Consider the following 20206-nt stretch of genomic DNA (forward strand, 5'->3'; position numbering starts at 1 on the left):
AAATTGTGTTGAGTGAAAATGTCCTATATTGTGGCCCTACGTCCCTACAAGACGATAAATTTTAGAAAAACCTTACATATAGGGAATTTCCCCTACTTCTAGCAACACTGACTGTGTTGATATTGCACCCACAGAGTTAGTATGCCACTAATATTGAGCCCATTATTAAAAAAGAAAATCGTTGAATTAGTGTGGGTAATAAATACAAATTTGTAAAAATCGTGCAATATTCTTATGTCAGAGCTACAAGTACGTATAAGTACGATCGGCTAGTACATCAAAAAAATGAGTAACATTGGTTAATAAATAAGAGTACTATGGCCAAATTTGGGAAAATAGAGCGATGCATATATATGGAAGCTATATCTAAATCTGAACCAATTTGCATAATATTTTGCGGATTTGATTAATACCACAAAAGGTTACCTTCTTTAAGATTTGAGTAAGATCAGTTAAGAAATGAGGCCTGTATGGTCAATCGTAAGGTTATTAGGGGCGAATTTTTCAAAATCGGGTGATACATATGTGGGAGCTATATCTACATCTGAACCGATTTCGATGAAATTTTGCACATATAGTTAGTACTATAGAGGACTGGATCTAGCCAACTTTTAGTAAGATCGGTTAATAAATAAGGGTTCTATGGCCAAATTTGGGAAAATCGGGCTATACATATATATGGGAGCTATATCTAAATCTGAACCAATTTCGATGATTTTTTGCACATATAGTTAGTGCTATAGAAGACTACATTTAGCCAACTTTGAGTAAGATCGGTTGATAAATAAAGGTTTTGTGGCCAATATTGGGAAAATCGGGCGATACATATATATGAGAGCTATATCTAAATCTGAACCGATTTGGATGAAATTTTTGTAGACTTGAAGGGCGATGGAAGTATACCAAAGATTGAGGGAATATATGATATGAGTTATGCAGTAAATATTTACATAATTTCATAAAGAAAAGTTTAAACCAGAATAAATCAATCATTCGTTTTGTTTGTTATTGTTGGCTTCTCTTCAATCGTTATTGTTTTTTTTTTTTTTGATTTTTTTTTGATCTCAGTTCATAATATCCTAGGCTATCAGTGAGTAGAACTCACAAACAAGACAAGAAATAGAATTCAAACCCGTATATTGGCACACCAAAAGAAAAATTTGTACCATTTGTACTCAAATTGATACCGCACGTTATTCGTGGCACTAGTTTACAAAATAAATTTTTTTCATGTACATTTGATGAAAGGTTACGTTTCTTATGTGCAAAGAAAAAAAGTAATCTGTTCCATACTAAGAATAAACTAACACTTAGAAAAATTTAACTATATTATACTCCACATTTGGAGATTTCCACAAAGCGTTGTTAAAAGCAGGAAAATGTAATACCCTGTTGTACTTTTTTATAGCAGTTCACGAAATTACATTCTCTCATAGAAGAAAACATGAACTAAAAATAAAGAAAACAAATTATTGGCGCCAAATCATGACCATTTTAACCATACAGTAGTTCTTTCTTACTATTTTTTAAAAATCGATTCTTTACGATTTTGTTTTATTTCATAATGAACTTATGTGTACAGTAATTGAACATTTTACTCACGTTTAGTTCATAAAATATTTGAGACATATTTAAAAAATAGTAAGATTTCTTTGAGCTGTGGAAAAATAAAAAAAAGTCATATAGGGGGGGGGGTCGGTTTATATGGGGCTATATGGACCAATTTTTGTGTCAATAATATCAAAATTTAGCAAGATCAAATGAAATTTGCTTTGCCTCCTGGCTCACGAAGTAAAATCTGGGTATTGGTTTATCTGAGAGCTATATATAGATACACTGAAAAAATATTAAAAATCTAAATTTTAGGATACGAAATTTACAAAATATTAATGAAATTTAAATAATGAAATTTTAATTAAAATAAAATTTATTTAAAATTTTTTCATTAAATTTAGGACACAAATTTTGTAAATTTGCGTCCCTCCGTTAAAGTCCCATGTCCTTGAACTAAGGCTAATTTTCCTTAAAGTAAAGAAACACATTTTTGATTTAAAGAAATTGTCCTTCAATTAACTGAAATATTCAAACTTTTCATTTAAGATAAAAACGCTTCACATATAGGCTAAGACTTATTTTGAAGATTTAGCGTCTTTGGTTTAAAGTTTTTTTTTTTTGAATTAAGAGTAGATTTTTTACTTTGTAGTATTCGTTATAACAAAAATATCAATTAATTTGATTGTCAATACAATTAAAATTATGTATAAATTTGAGCTAACAACGTATTTTGTAAATACAATTACGATTATAGTCACTTTATCAACTAATTTTGTTATATCAACAAAAATTTAGTTGAACTTCAAAATTTTCTGCAACAACAATTTATTATTATCTCAAAAATTAAAATTTTATTTTGTGTGTTATTAATAAACCACGAAAAGATAATAAAAATTTGATAAATTAGATCTGTATACTAATTTTAATTTTATTGGTCCTAGATTTAAAGCCAGATAGGTCGCTAAAAAATTTCTTTATTTTAAAGAAGCCAAATCTTTGGCTCGGAATCAATACCAAAATCCTTTATTTAGATCCAAATAAACTTTTTGTTGAGTGTATGAACCAATTCTGGCATGACTGTTAGAAAAATTTCAACCGAATCAGATGAATTTGCTCCTCCAAGAAATTTGCTCTTCCAAGAGGTCAAAACTAGGGTTCGGTTTATATGGGACATATATATAATTAGGAACCGATATGGACTAAATTTTGCAAAGTTGTTAGTCATCATATACTTACACCCCATACCAAATTTCAACCGGATCGGATGAGATTTGCTCATCCGAAAGCAAAATCTGGGGATCGGCTTATATGGCTATATATAATTATGAACCGATATGTACCAATTTTTGCAAGTAATAAAATTTGCTTCTCTAATAGGCTCCGCAAGCCAAATCTTGGGATCGGTCCATTTGCAATACCATCCGATTTATTTCAATAACAACTTTATGAACCAATATTTCGATGTGTTACAAAGGGAATGACAAAATTTATATACACCCATCCTATTGTGGAGGGTATAAAAACAGAGCTGAAAGCTTTATATATTGTTAGGTTAGTTAAGGTAAAGTATATTGACAGTCAGAAGACAGTCGGGATTGCCGCTCACTATGCTTTTGGTGTGTGTTTCCAGGGATTGGCAGGATTGCCGCCCAGAGAGGTTTTGCTACGTGTTTGGAGGGATTGGCTAGAAATTATTTACTACCCAGCAAAAAAAATTGGAAGTTCTCCTAAAGGCACAACTTTAAAAGTACTTCCAAAAATGTCCTCCCAAAGATGTTCTTTATTTTATCTGAACAGGAAGTTCTTTTGAGTCAATTTTTTTATAACTCGCTTTTTCATATTATTAAAGGGAAATTTAAAATTTTTAAATTTTTTAAATTTAAATTTTTTATTTCAAATAAGTTAAAAACAGATTAATAATTAACAAAATAGTGTAAATTATTTAAATTTTGCCGAAAAAAATGTTAAATCATCTCTAGAAAAATTGCGAAATTTTGAAAATGCATTAGAAAATTATTTATTCGTCAAAATATCACAAAATTTCTTAATTCACATCCAAAACACTGGATTGCAACGGCTGTTGAAATGGAAGACTTCCGTCCTATGACAAGCCCATCTTAAATTCATCGCTTCTACGTCAATTTTGCACCACTTCCGGATCCAAAAAGAAAATTTTCATTACTTTTTGGCGACGCTTTTTTTGCTGGGTTACGATAATTCTTTAATCGAAAAATATATTTATACAAAAATATATACCGAAAAAACACAAAATTAAAACGATGTATAACATAAAATTTTTTTTTAGGAAAATATTTAATATATTACATGTTAGCCTGATACCGAAACAGGTAATTGACGTCCAAATGCATTATATCTATTTATACAATTATTATTCGAGCTTTATGGACAGATATAGATTAAGGAACATGGTTAATAGAGTCATTGAAAAGAAAACGCCAGATACAAATCTATACAGGCCTGGACTGTACATGTTTCGGTTCGGGCGAATGAACCTTTCCACAGCCTTTAGTATAGATCTGGCTGGGAGAGATCTATACTAAAGGCTCCTTATGGAGCTGTTTTCTCCATAAGGAGTTAGCATAAAGGGCCCAAAATTGAGTTATCTCTCCCAGCCAGATCTATACTAAAGGCTGTGGAAAGGTTCATTCGCCCGAACCGAAACATGTAATATAATATAATATAATATAACATGTAATATAATAAGCAACGATGAGCCCGTCGTAAAACTAGGAAAAACACGACTAATGTACGCGTTAGAATTGTTGTTGTATCCTGGAAACCAGTTTCTGTTAATTGTCATATGTTGTAGTTGACTGTAGAAACAATAAGCATTGTTCGACTGTTCACCACTTAGGTGAATTCTAACAAATTAACTTTCTAAAAATAAATTTCGTGTTGTTGCATTAATATGTAACAAAACGAAATAAAAATAAGATTAAGGGACTTGTAAGTTATATGAAAAGATGATGTACAGTGGGAGAAAAGATGATTCAATTTGTAAGAGGAAATTTCCTAAATGTTTTCTCCATAAGGAGTTAGCATAAAGGGCCCAAAATTGAGTTATCTCTCTCAGCCAGATCTATACTAAAGGCTGTGGAAAGGTTCATTCGCCCGAACCGAAACATGTACAGTCCAGGCGTGTATAGATTTGTATCTGGCGTTTTCTTTTCAATGACTCTATTAACCATGTTCCTTAATCTATATCTGTCCATAAAGCTCGAATAATAATTGTATAATTGGAAAATATTTAATAAAAAAATTTCCGCTGATGAGATTTTAACCAGCGTTCTTTATTTTTTCATTCATAATAATAAAGCACATCTCAGGAAGTAGTTAGAATGCCAGGCCGTGGCGTCATATTAGGTTTATGTCACAAACATTTGAATAGACGTTTTGATGCATCGTGTTCAATGGCATTTGTGGCTGAGTGTGCTAAGGCGTTCTGTTATGGTGCCATCAGACCCAGGTGCAACCACCGGTGGAAGCGAAGAAGTTTTTCAATTTGTACAAATTAGATAATATGAAAATAAAAGTGTAGCAAAATATACTGATAAAAATAAAAAGAGAAATTGGAGAATTTTTTTTAAATTTCTTTATCCAAATGAACTTCCAAGGCACAACTTCTAAAGCAATGCAAAGGATCTAAAAATTGAGTACTTCCGTCCTATGACAAGACCATGTAAAATTCATTGAAGATGATCCAAGTTTGCACTACTTCCGGATCACAGATCGGTTATCCAAACTACGTTTTTAGAAGCTCTTTTTTTGCTGGGACGTTTTCATCTTCAATCAACTTTTTAATTGGAGATGTTTTATGGTTTTTTTCTGTACACAAAACTAAATTGTACCAATTAAGTTTTTAATTGGAACAATTATTGTTTTTTACTGACGCTGGTGATTGATACTATCATTTCTGTGATTGAAAAACTTCCAATTAAAATTAATTTCGTGACTAAAAAAACAAAAATATTTTTTCTGCATTGCCTTATAATTTATGATGATCACGAAAAACTTACATATTTCATCTCTGTGCAGGTTGATAACAATGTATATGGCTATGACCTTTCAACAATTTTGTTAATAATGGAATGCTTTTAGCAAAACCTATTCAATCATATCTCGTACTATGTTCAGAAAAACTTGCAATCAAACAAAAATTTCAAGTTAACGAAATTTTTTACAACAATTTCATAAAATGTTTCCATTATATTTGGGTTTTAGAGACGACTCTCTATGTCATGACAACCTTAAGAAAACTATTATCAACAATTTCACTTTAGCATAGAATTCAAGACAACTTGAATTTCATTAAATCAAGAAAAGTGTAGCGTACTAAACACGCTCTTGATGGGCCAGAATTCATCCAAGCATTAACTTCTGCTGCCAATGCAAAATGCAAAATATTTTTCATATAATAAATTAAAAGGGGGAAAATGTCAAGATTTCATTTCCTTGAATTTCGTTTCGTTTTTTCTTTTTTTGCGAAGTTTATATAAAACGATGTCCTTCCTTCAGGTTGACGTTTTTCCCCGGCCCTGCAACACTTATCTAGTCATACATCTGTCTTTTGGCAAGCGACATTGGATGGATGGAAACACGCTTTAAAAATAAACATAAATATAATATCGTAGCAATTTGTAGGGAAATCATTTCCATGATATGAATGAGACGGTCATGAGTGTGCAAGAAGTAAATTTGATATGCAGAATAAAGCGATAAAGGTTTATTTTCATACAACCGATATAATACGCGATATTTATTTAGTTTTGCTGGTGCAATGCATAAATTTACAATGTTATTCTGTTAGATAGCGGGTTGGTTTGTTTTTTTATACGATTATCATATAAGATGAGTTATCTAGTAGGGATTTGAGATTTATTATGCAAAGTTCTTATAATATGGAAGAAAATATTTATAAACCAAAATCCTATGGCTTAGGTAAGATTTTGGGAAATAGTAACATTGACAATGCGATTCAAATATCTACATACTTTGCTTCACGATTTTTGGAGAATCTAACAATGTAAGGATTTTGTTATTCTAGAAAGCTCTAAAACTTTAACAAGACATGATTTTGATTGTTAATATATTGGCCAGAAAAACAGAGCTTTCAAAACACACAGAGAATACAGATTGGTTGTGATAACCGAGTTTATTGCCAACCTCTCTTTGGTAGTTGCAGCTACTATCTATTGGCAATTGTGCCACCCGATTTTTCCTGTCGACTCAATCAAATTACGGCAATACAACTTATTCAATATAATGGAGTTGGTTGTTTCAGCCGATTTTATTGGTTATCCGTACCATCATCATTCGGTTGTGTCATCCACCATTATGAATTCCCACAACCGAATGAAAAACTATACTCCCATTAATACGAATATAGAGTTCAGTATTTACTAAAATTTCAAATTATGTGACCCTTATACCGACATTTGTATAATTGTAACAAATTTAAAGAAGAATACAGTTGCAAAATCGAGCGATGTTTGTGGAAGCTGTATCTCTATTTAGTCCAAAAATGTTTTCCAATTAAAGTCCATTTTCGTTTTCAAGCATGAAAATGGTGTCTCACCAACTATGAAAATGTTGTTAAAATGTTACTTCTATAGAAAATGTTTGTCAAAATGTTATTTGTATAGACAATTTTTGTTAAAATTTTATTTCTATAGTAAAGTTTTTAAAATTTTTATTTCTATAGAAAATTTTTTAAAAATTTTATTTCTATGTAAAATTTTTGCAAAATTTTATTTCTATGGAAAATTTTGTCAAAATTTTATTTCTTTAGAAAATTTTGTCAAATTTATATAGAAAATTTTGTAATAATTTTATTTTTATAGAAAATTTTGTCAAAATTTTATTTCTATAGAAAATTTTGTCAAAATTTTGTTTCTATAGAAAATTTTGTCAAAATTTTGTTTCTATAGAAACTTTTGTGAACATTTTATTTCTATAGAAAAATTTTGTAATAATTTAATTTTTGTGGAAAATTTTTTCAACATTTTGTTTCTATAGAAAATTTTGTCCAAATTTCATTTCTATAGAAAATTTTGTCAAAATTTAATTGCTATAGCAAATGTTGTCCAAATTTTATTTCTATTTTTTAAAAATTTTATTTCTATGTAAAATTTTTGCAAAATTTTATTTCTATGGAAAATGTTGTCAAAATTTTATTTCTTTAGAAAATTTTGTCAAATTTATATAGAAAATTTTGTAATAATTTTATTTTTATAGAAAATTTTGTCAAAATTTTATTTCTATAGAAAATTTTGTCAAAATTCTGTTTCTATAGAAAATTTTGTCAAAATTTTGTTTCTATAGAAAATTTTGTCAAAATTTTATTTCTATAGAAAATTTTGTAATAATTTAATTTTTGTGGAAAATTTTGTCAACATTTTATTTCTATAGAAAATTTTGTCCAAATTTCATTTCTATAGAAAATTTTGTCAAAATTTAATTGCTATAGCAAATGTTGTCCAAATTTTATTTCTATTTTTTAAAAATTTTATTTCTATGTAAAATTTTTGCAAAATTTTATTTCTATGGAAAATGTTTTCAAAATTTTATTTCTTTAGAAAATTTTGTCAAATTTATATAGAAAATTTTGTAATAATTTTATTTTTATAGAAAATTTTGTCAAAATTTTATTTCTATAGAAAATTTGTCAAAATGTTGTTTCTATAGAAAATTTTGTCAAAATTTTGTTTCTATAGAAACTTTTGTCAACATTTTATTTCTATAGAAAAATTTTGTAAAAGTTTTATTTCTATAGAAAATTTTGTCAAAATTTAATTTCTATAGAAAATTTTGTAATAATTTAATTTTTGTGGAAAATTTTGTCAACATTTTATTTCAATAGAAAATTTTGTCAAATTTTATTTCTATAGAAAATTTTGTCAAGTTTTATTTCTATAGAAAATTTTGTCCAAATTTCATTTCTATAGAAAATTTTGTGAAATTTTAATTGCTATAGAAAATGTTGTCCAAATTTTATTTCTATAGAAAATTTTGTCAAACAATCGATTATTGATTTGTTTTAATATTTATTTAAAATATTTCGGTTCTTTAGAAAATTTTTGCCAAAATTTTATTTCTATAGAAAATTTTGTCAACATTTTTTTTGTCAAAAAATTTTGTCAAAATTTCATATCTATAGAAAATTTTGTCAAAACTTTATTTCTATAGAAAAGTTTGTAAAAATTTTATTTCTATAGGAAATTTTGTCAAAATTGTATTCCTATAGAAAAAATTGTCCAAATTTTATTTCTATAGTAAATTTTGTCCAAATATTTTCCTACAGAAAATTTTGTCCAAATATTTTTTCTAAGAAAATGTTGTCCAAATTTTATTTCTATAGAAAATTTTGTCAAGATTTTATTTCTATAGAAAATTTTGTCCAAATATTATTTCTATAGAAAATTTTGTCCAAATTTTATTTCTATAGTAAATTTTGTCCAAATATTATTTTTATAGAAAACGTTGTCCAAATTTTATTTCTATAGAAAATATTGTCAAGATTTTATTTCTATGGGAAATTTTGTCAAAATTTTATTTCTATAGAAAATTTGGAAAAATTTTTTTTCTTTAGTTAATTTTGTCCAAATATTATTTCTATAGAAAATTTTGTCCAAATTTTATTTCTATAGAAATTTTATTAGTATAGAAAATGCAAGAGCTCTCCGATACAGTTACACTGGAAAGAGCCGTGGTATTGCTTCGTTTGCACAAAAGTGGTCATGTGCCGAATTTGGTTTCCTCATATGCGAATTCATTCCAAATTGTGCGGTTTGTAAACAAACAAGATAATCGGGTTTACTTGCCCAAGAGGTCAGCAAAAAAATTTTCTCCTTCGATTGGCCACCATAAATCAAGCTCCATCGATGGTTAGCCCCCTATCGCATTTATCGACCGTGAGTCAAAATAAATTTCGAACATGTTCGCGAAACTGTCCCAAAGGCGGTATTGAAGCCCTGGTTAGACAAACATTTCGGCCGCAGACCATGAACATTCCAACAGGACTCAGCACCATCGCACTTTAAACGCGTCAACAATGAATGGATTAAAAAGTAGACTCCACCCTTCATTTATACCGTACGACCAAAATGGTCACCAAAATTTCCGGATCTCAATCCGTTGGACTTTTGGAGAGTAAGGTTGGCACTAAAAACTGTGTCGATCATCTCAAGACAGCGCTTTGCCGGTAAAGGGCCAAAATACCGCAGAGTTACTATCGTGCAGCGTATGATGGCTTTGACGGCTGTTTGAAGGCCATAATTTGTGCCAAAAGTAGACAATCCGAACAAAGCTAAACCGATTCTAAAACTAAAAATATTATTGTATTTTACTTCGGAGCATTGCATTACAGCCACACATTATATTCTTACGTTGACGAGAATGTAAAAAAATTACTTTTGCATCATAAGGGGAGGCCAAGTCATATAGTTAAGACCCAACCCGTAGATGGTATTTCCCTGGTTTGTAAATACAAAGTTACTATAAGTATAGCTCCTTTTACATAACCCATCTCCAAACCCTACTACAAAAGGTATTCTTCTACATTTGTAAATATATATATTTTATATTTAAATCTCTATTTGATATGCAGAATGGATGACATACATTTTCTAGGAAACTTTTATTTACGGCCATATTTTACATTGAAAATGACTTATCGTTCTGCTATAGTTTCCTCGATAAAACTTTCTTGCAAATAGCAATTTTTTATGAATCTTGTATGAATGTGAAGAAAATCAAGTGGATGAGATTGCCAACATTCCGGTGTCAACGAGTTTTTCTTATTTCTATTATATTCGAACATGATTTTAATGCACTCTTACAGACCTAGAATGGCCTGTCTAAATTATGAAAGACGATTTTTTCCATCTACTAAAGGGTGATACGCTCAAAATTTGGTCAATATAAACTTGACGTATTTCTTTCAATTTTGCATTTAAAAAACCTGAACACCCCTCATTTTGAAGGTGTGTGTGTGTAGAATGTTGCTCCTATTTTGATTTTGGAATTCACTCTTCAGTTGTCAAAATGCCGTCCAAGCAAGAAGAGCAGCGTATCAAAATTTTGCTCACGCATCGCGAAAATCCGAGCTACTCGCACGCAAAGCTGGCAAAATCGCTAAAAGTTGCCAAATCAACCGTTACAAATGTAATTAAAGTGTTTGGGGAACGTTTGTCGACAGCCAGGAAGTCTGGATCGGGGGAAAATCGAAAACCGGAAGCCGCTGAGACGACAAAGAGAGTTGCCGGTAGTTTCAAGCGAAACCCTAACCTCTCTCTCCGAGATGCCGCAAATAAGCTGGGTGTATCGTCTACAATCGTGCATCGAGCCAAAAAACGAGCCGGACTATCGACTTACAAGAAGGTAGTGACTCCAAATCGCGATGATAAACAAAATACGACGGCCAAAGCACGATCCCGGAGGCTGTACACGACGATGCTGACGAAGTTTGACTGCGTGATAATGGACGACTAAACCTACGTCAAAGCCGACTACAAGCAGCTTCCGGGACAGGAGTTTTATACGGCAAAAGGAAGGGGAAAGGTAGCAGATATTTTCAAGCACATAAAACAAAGATATATCTGGTTTGGCAAGCCATCTGTACCTGTGGCTTGAAAAGCAGCATTTTCATAGCTTCCGGGACTGTCAACCAAGCAATTTACGTGAAAGAGTGTTTGGATAAACGTCTGCTGCCTTTCCTGAAGAAACACGGTTGTTCCGTACTGTTTTGGCCGGATTTGGCATCTTGCCATTACGGTAAAAAGGCCATGGAGTGGTACGTCGCCAACAACGTGCAGGTGGTTCCCAAGAACAAGAACCCTCCCAACACGCCAGAGCTCCGCCCAATTGAGAAATACTGGGCTATTGTCAAGCTGAACCTAAAGAAGACCAAAAAAACTGCTAAGGACGAGCAGCAGTTCAAGGCAAACTGGCTTTCTGCGGCGAAGAAGGTGGACAAGGTGGCTGTACAAAATCTGATGGCAGGTGTCAAGCGTGAGGCCCGGCAATTCGGATTTGGAAAAGCGAAAGCCTAACTGAATATTTTCCCTGAATTTTATATTAATTGAACTTGAAAAAGAAATTTAATTTGATTTTTTAAATAAACGATTTCACCGATTTACACGCGTTTTCCCTTGACCAAATTTTGACCGTATTACCCTTTAATATAGTCGGTCCGCCCGATTTAAAACTTTTCTTAATAGTTTGTTATTAATTTTGCCTTAAAAACGAATTTAATATCAATTTTTTTTTTCTGTTTCCCTTCTCTTCTTACAGAATTTGGACAATCACTCTAGTGTTTCCATTAAGCGGTTTCAAGCAACATAAGGAACAAGATTTTCATTTTAGACCACGAAACAACAACAAAGAATAAAAATCCATAAAACCCAAACGTCAACAAAATCCATTTCATATCTTTGAAAAAGGAGGATACAAAAAACCTGTAATAGTAACAACAACGCAACAACAAGAACTGGCAAAAAAATAAAAACAAAAATAAATTACCTGGCAACACGATGTAAAATTGAAGGACTAGAATCATAGAACTGGAAAGTAAAACAACACAATCAGTTACGAACAAGTGCTACAGACAGCCCTATTCTACAACAGCAGCTGCATGTTGCCAACAACGACGACACTGATAAATGAATGATTTTCGCCTGATGAAAGGATGTTTGTTGTACAATGTCATTGTAGGTTGGTCGGAACCAATCCACATTCAAGGCTTTGCTAAAGTGAATGGACACCATAATAACCAACGAATAATATGAGTGAGAGAGAGCATGAATGAAAGAGTGACTGGCATATCTTCTGAATAGAATAACAAAGAGAAGAATTATGATAAACGACAAGCCAAGTACTACTACCAGAGAGTAACTAAGACTAGGTGTAAGAGAGATAGAGAGAGCGAGCTAAAGAGTTTCTATTATCAGTCAATCAAACTTAGTAATAAGACCATCTTGATGACGTGAGACAACGAATCGATTACTTTGCTCTAGTCATCAGCCTCAAATCAGCTTGCCTAGCCCACATGATATTGTGTGCACCTTGGGCGGAGAGGGGAGAATAAGAGAGATTGCTAGGTCATAACAAAACACACATACACACTATATAAATGGATTTAATCTATATTACAAATGTATGGAAAAGACAAATACTAAAAGTAAATAGGGATATTTAGTCCTACACCAGTGCTTCATACAGGCCATAGACAACCGTAATTTGACTGAAAAAGGAATTGCAGGAGAGAATGTCCCTACCATTTACAAAACTAAGAGCAATTATTAGAAATAATTTTTTGAAGTAATCCCAAATATCACAAAGTACAAATTGGATCTGAAATCAAAACTCTCGTCCGCTTTCATAAAGGCTTAAAGCTAAACCAGGTACTCATATCTCCATCATATGAATTCTTTAAGCCTAGACATCTATAACCAACAGACTATAAAAAGCTTTAAAATTTCTTCATCAAAAACACAACCAGCTACAACAACAACAGCATCAGATCATTTGGGTGAGTTCTATAGCACCACCAGAACACCAACTTATGGTCAACATCACAACTATTCCTCTCTCACCTTTGGCACAACTAATTTCAAATTTCACAACTATCAAAAACGGAAATCGCTCATTTGGACTAGCTTAGGAAAACATTTGAAAAATTTTATGTTCGCCTTGCTAAGGGCTTGGATCTATATTCTATTGCTATTAAGCCTTAGTGATTGTTGGTTTCAAGGTGGTTCAGCCGCTGCGATTTTGGCCAGAGAAAAGGTATTGGCCCACCCATCACACCTGGAAGAGCTTGAAACTCACACTCCCTTGCCATCATTGCTGCCCATACAGGCATTGATTTTTGAGGTGGAAACTGTGGATCAGGATTTAGAGAACAAACGCCAACGCCATAGTAATCGACTAAGCGAACATTGGGGTAAAGATAACAGCAATAGTACGACAATCACCAATAGCCAAGAAGAGGATAAAGAACAAACAAATGATGGCAACAAAGTCGCCTTTGATACAACATCCACCAACTCGTATGGCCAGACCAGTGGCAGCGTCAACATCAAACAACACCATCACCATACTAACCACCAGCAGCAACAGCACAGTATTAGCAACATGTTTAGCACAGCCACAAATGTGGCTACCGGAACACAAGGATCAGCAACAGGAATTACAGCATCAACAATGGCTTCATTGTCTGGGGGGCCATTGCATCATCGTGGACACCAGGCCAGCGGCATTAGTTTCAATACCATCACTTCGACATTGTCGGCGGCATTGTCGTCAACAAATGACTCTGAGTGGCCAGTTGGCTCAGGGTCTATACTCACATCAGCATCCTCGTCAGTCCCACCACCACAAACACCACCCTCGCATCTACTCTACTCGTTTACGTCCACATCTTTACCGTCCTCATCTCTGTCCCTTACTACCACCACCATCACCTCGGATACATCATCGAACCTGTCCAGTTCGCCGACGGCCACAATACCTGAAGCCGAATTCACCATGCCCCCTGTCCATACCGTATTGGTGAGCATTGTTTTGCTCTTTGTCATCCTAGGCACCATTGTTGGCAATGTCCTGGTGTGCATTGCTGTGTGCATGGTCCGTAAACTACGTCGTCCCTGTAATTATTTATTAGTATCCTTGGCGCTCTCTGATCTCTGTGTCGCTGTGCTGGTTATGCCCATGGCTTTGCTTTATGAGGTTTTAGAAAAATGGAATTTTGGCCCAGTGTTGTGTGATATCTGGGTATCATTCGATGTCCTGTGCTGTGCAGCTTCCATATTGAATTTGTGTGCCATTTCGGTGGATCGCTATTTAGCCATTACCAAGCCCCTAGAGTATGGGGTCAAACGAACTCCGCGCCGCATGATGTTGTGTGTGGCTTTGGTGTGGCTGGCAGCAGCTTGTATTTCATTGCCTCCTTTGTTAATATTGGGCAACGAACATGTGGATGAGCATGGTAATCCCATGTGTTCGGTGTGTCAGAATTTTGGCTATCAAATTTATGCAACATTGGGTTCCTTTTATATACCTCTGGCCGTAATGTTGTTTGTCTATTATCAGATATTTAGGGCTGCTCGACGTATTGTTCTCGAGGAGAAACGAGCCCAAACACATTTGCAGCATGCCCTTAATGGAACGGGTTCACCACTTCCGGGCCATACCGACTTGGATACGCACACGCAACAGCATAGACATAGTAGTTTTGGCAATACCTCCCTCAACTATTCCACATGTGGAGGAGGTGGCGGTTTATCCACCAGTCATCACAGTAGTGGTGGTACAGCAGGCCATTGTGGTGGAGGCGGTAGTGGTTCGAGCGGCCTACTCGGTTCGCCCCATCAAAAGAAGCTACGTTTCCAATTGGCCAAAGAGAAGAAAGCCTCTACCACATTGGGCATTATAATGTCCGCATTCACCATATGCTGGCTGCCATTTTTCATTTTAGCTCTCATACGTCCATTTGTGGAAACGGAAACCACACATGTGCCACAATCGCTGTCTTCGTTGTTCCTATGGCTGGGCTATGCCAATTCATTGCTCAATCCCATTATCTATGCTACATTGAATCGTGACTTCCGTAAACCTTTCCAAGAGATTCTCTACTTCCGATGTTCTAGTCTCAATACAATGATGCGAGAGAATTACTATCAAGATCAATATGGTGAGCCACCATCACAGCGTGTAATGTTGGGCGATGAGAGGCATGGTGCTAGGGAAAGTTTTCTCTGAAATTAGGTAAATTGAGAAGAAGGTGATAGAGTTTAGGAGAGCAAAAACAAAAAGCGAGATTGAGAGAGAGAGTAATTGGGGGAGGAGAAACAAAGAGATCATTAGAGGTTTTTATTAGCCAATTAGCGAAAATGTAACGTCGTGGCATGAAATCTTACGTTATCAATAACTGTAATATGTAACCACATTATTGAGAAAGTTACATTATAATGCAAGGACAATTTTTGTTAATTCTCCGAAAAAAAACGCTTTGCACAAGAGTGTTTTAGGATGTACGACAAACTGCTATGTGATCAAATCATCGGCACCTATATTTTCATGCGAATTAACTATGATCGTTGTATGTGTGAATGCAAAATGATTACTCTTTTTCTTATTGCAACAGCCCATTCAAATTAAACTCGAAATCCAGTAAAAGTTGACTTCAAATCACTTTTTTATAAGGCAAATGACAGTTTTGAATCAAGTTAAAGAGGATTTCAGAAGTGTATTGTGAATGAGGTAAAAATTTCAAAGAGTAATAACTTGGTTTCTCTTCTACGAGAATAGCAAATTTTTTTCCTCCTCTCTCTCTATCTCTAACACTGCATAACTAATGGTTGATTCCCCTTGCAATGTACTGCATTACTAATCCATGACAAGATTTATTACAATTGGAGAGGGAGAGTGAGAGCGTCTTTGAGTGTGAGAGAGAAATGCTTAAAGCACGAAAGACAATTCCATTAAGAGTGACACAAACATAATCTAATCTACTCGTAGTGATATTACTCTCGCATATTCGTTGGTCAGAATCCATCTATTTTCTCTCTTCACGTTGCAATGAAAAGCATGCCAATCAATCACAGCCAATACTGACATAGAATGCTGAAAAAGATTCATTTTGTTTGACTATTTCCGATACTACTTCTTCTTCTGCTAAACAAAAGAGTGATGATTTTTTATATATATATAAAATAATATATAAAACTATTATTATTATTATTATTATTGTATTTATTAAGTTTATTATAATACTATGAACTACGCATTGTTGTTATTATTTAATACCAAAAAAACATTATTTTCTTAAAGAATCAAAACTAAAGCAAAGAAAAGCAAACTAAACTCTAAAATATAATACTGAAAAAAAAAACAAAAATAAATCATATTCGTAAGATATATCAGAATAGATGACATAACAAGAGATCCTATTTTTAACTGACAATTATTAAGAATACAAACACCCATAAATACAAAACACAAAGTGAACATAAATATACTCCTAGAATCAGTGTAAAAAACCAAAAAAAAAAGAAAACTGTCAAAAATATTAATTTTAGATATTAAGGCATTTAATATAAAAACTAAAGAAAAAATCGTAACGGCAGCATCCTAAAATAAAGTCAAACCAAACCAAACGTTTAAAAGTATTGTTATAAAAAAGAATTGTAGTAAAAAACCAAAAAATAAAAATTAATTTATTGTAAAGGGTGATTTGTTAAGAGCTTGATAACTTTTTTTTAAAAAAAAACGCATAAAATTTGCAAAATCTCATCGGTTCTTTATTTGAAACGTTAGATTGGTCCATGACATTTACTTTTTGAAGATAATTTCATTTAAATGTTGACCGCGGCTGCGTCTTAGGTGGTCCATTCGGAAAGTCCAATTTTGGGCAACTTTTTCGAGCATTTCGGCCGGAATAGCCCGAATTTCTTCGGAAATGTTGTCTTCCAAAGCTGGAATAGTTGCTGGCTTATTTCTGTAGACTTTAGACTTGACGTAGCCCCACAAAAAATAGTCTAAAGGCGTCAAATCGCATGATCTTGGTGGCCAACTTACCGGTCCATTTCTTGAGATGAATTGTTCTCCGAAGTTTTCCCTCAAAATGGCCATAGAATCGCGAGCTGTGTGGCATGTAGCGCCATCTTGTTGAAACCACTTGTCAACCAAGTTCAGTTCTTCCATTTTTGGCAACAAAAAGTTTGTTAGCATCGAACGATAGCGATCGCCATTCACCGTAACGTTGCGTCCAACAGCATCTTTGAAAAAATACGGTCCAATGATTCCACCAGCGTACAAACCACACCAAACAGTGCATTTTTCGGGATGCATGGGCAGTTCTTGAACGGCTTCTGGTTGCTCTTCACTCCAAATGCGGCAATTTTGCTTATTTACGTAGCCATTCAACCAGAAATGAGCCTCATCGCTGAACAAAATTTGTCGATAAAAAAGCGGATTTTCTGCCACTGATTTTGGTAATAAAATTCAATGATTTGCAAGCGTTGCTCGTTAGTAAGTCTATTCATGATGAAATGTCAAAGCATACTGAGCATCTTTCTCTTTGACACCATGTCTGAAATCCCACGTGATCTGTCAAATACTAATGCATGAAAATCCTAACCTCAAAAGAATCACCCTTTATTAAGAAAAATAATTCAATTTAGGTCACTTCCCTTTGTTTTTTTTTTTAATTTTCAACCAATTTATAATAATTCAGAATATGTTTTGATTGATAGATAAAAAAAAACCTTTTCTATACTTGCCAAATTGTTTCATATTGAAATTTTTATTAAATCGTTAACATCTTCAAATAAAAAGCAAATTAAATAACCTTAAATGTACAATTCATATTAATTAAATAATAATGCAAATGATAGATCATGGACCTGTGGCAAAATTATTTATTATGCGCCATGGCGGCCAAACCTCAATTTAAAGTGTGAAAAGGTGAGACAAAAATGAAAGGACACCCATATGAATTACCTGGAAAACGGTAAAACGTTAACAAATGTATCGGATCCCAGCAAAAAAAGCGTAGTCAAAAAAGTAGTGAAAATGTGCTTTTTGGATCCGGAAGTGGTGCAAAATTGGCGCAGAAGCTATGAATTTAACATGGGATTTTCATAGGACGGATGTCCACCATTTCCACAGCCGTTGCACTGAATTTGCATTAGTTCTTAGGGTGTGATCCGAATTAAGTGTTTTGGATGTGAGAGTTGTAGCGAATATGAAGTGTATGGGTCCATAGTTTGGTATAGGCTCCACGTAGGCCGATCTCTAGATTTGACTTTTGGTTATTTAGTTCCACGACGAAATGTGCCGGTCCAGGCTTTGATATAGCTCCCGTATAATATGATCCACCGATTTGTGGTCTTGGGCTCCTATATAGCGCAATTTTCATGCGATTTGCCTGAAATTAGCAATCTAGAAATTCTTTAGGTCCACAATGAGGTGCGTCGAATATGGTGTGTATCTATTCATGTTTTTTATAGATAGACCCCAATTTAGGCCGACCACGGTCTATATTTCGGTGTGGCAACCACATAGACTGATCTCCCTTTTTGAATTCTAGGACATACGGACACCACAATTTTTATCCGACCGTCGTGAATTTGTAAATAAAAATTTGTAAATCTATTCTTGATGGCATAAAAGTCGCATTGGTCATCTAAATTGCATGAAACTAACATTTCCCGAGATTACTCCTCGTCTAGTAATGGGGGGAAACATCTCAGGAATTTATATGTCAAATCGCGTTATTTTTTACGAGATATTTATGATTCCCCTAAAACTCAAACAAAACTGGTTCTTATAGTAACGTAAGTAAGTAAGTAAAATTACTATTTGAACCTCTCCACCAGGGAGAATATCTGCCATCAAATCCACCTGAAATTCAATATAGGTTCAATTAACCACCCAGCAAAAAAAAAGAGCTTTCATAAAAGTAGTTTGGATCCCCAATTTGTGATCCGAAAGTAGTGCAATCTTGGATCATCTCCAATGAATTTTACATAGACTTGTAATAGTAGGATGGAAGTACTCCATTTTTGAAGCCTTTGCATTGCTTTGGAAGTTGTGCCTTAGGTTAGGTTAGGTTAGGAGGCAGCAAGATGTATCAGGCTCACTTAGACTATTCAGTCCACTGTGATACCACATTGCCCGATTCCATGTTAAGCTCAATGACAGGGGACCTCCTTTTTATAGCCGAGTCCAAACGGCGTTCCACATTACAGTGGAACCACTTAGAGAAGCTTTGAAACCCTCAGAAATGTCACCAGCATTGTGCCTAGGAAGTTCATTTGGATGCAGATATTTAAAACCCTAAAAAACAATTTGTTTTCCAATTTCACTTTTTATTTATTTTTTTATCAGTATTTTTTGTTAAATTTTTATTTTCTTATCATCTTATTTTTATAAATTGAAAAACCGAAAAACATTCATACTACTTCGTGAGATGTTCTTTATTATTGTGAATGGCTTAAATCTCACCAGCGGCAATTTTTTAAATAAATATTTTTCTAAAAAATTATTTTTTATGTTATAGATCGTTTGAATTTTGTTTTTTTTTTTTTTTCGGCATATGTTTTTGTATATTTTTTTCCATTAAAAATAAAAAAAAAAATAATAATTATAGTAATTTACACACCCTTTCCAAAAGAAGTTCCTTGGAAGTGAAAAAGTCAAACTGCAAAGGTTCCAATCCCAGCGCGTATGTTTTTTTTTTTTATTATTTTTATTACTTTTCATTTACTTTTTATTGATTTTCTATTCTTATTTCCGAAATTATTAAATTAAAAAATTGTCCAAAACTTAAATTTTCACTTAACACGGCCTAATTTCGTACTTTCGAAATCTTGTCCAAAAGTACTGAATCGGAAGTGGAAAAAAACGATAGGGAATCCCGGGATGTTTAAAAGAAATGTTTGTGAAAAAACTTCCATTTTTTTGCTCCGATGATGAGTTTTCAAAATTTTTTATTTTAAAATAAATAATTCGTATGTCCAACGTTTGCATCTACCAAACAATGGAGTAGGGTTTTTCTTTCTTTATCATTGTATCACGCATTATGTTTGCCATATAATAGTCACCAGAAAATTTTCAGTTTGCTGTTTTT

General features: G+C 33.3%; 1 protein-coding gene across 1 annotated transcript in view; it reads left to right on the plus strand.

Annotated features, from left to right (window-relative positions):
- Nucleotides 1-16797, plus strand: part of 5-HT7 (5-hydroxytryptamine receptor 7) — a 566265-nt gene extending 549468 nt beyond the window's left edge. The window contains exon 4 of the mRNA XM_075292052.1: nt 11866-16797. Coding sequence (XP_075148167.1) covers nt 12994-15333 — 2340 coding nt within the window. The 5' untranslated portion in view covers nt 11866-12993 and the 3' untranslated portion in view covers nt 15334-16797. The remainder of the gene's footprint in view (nt 1-11865) is intronic.
- Nucleotides 16798-20206: the final 3409 nt, after the last annotated feature.

This window comes from Haematobia irritans, chromosome 1, assembly GCF_050003625.1.
Source record: "Haematobia irritans isolate KBUSLIRL chromosome 1, ASM5000362v1, whole genome shotgun sequence".
NCBI classification, from domain to species: domain Eukaryota; kingdom Metazoa; phylum Arthropoda; class Insecta; order Diptera; family Muscidae; genus Haematobia; species Haematobia irritans.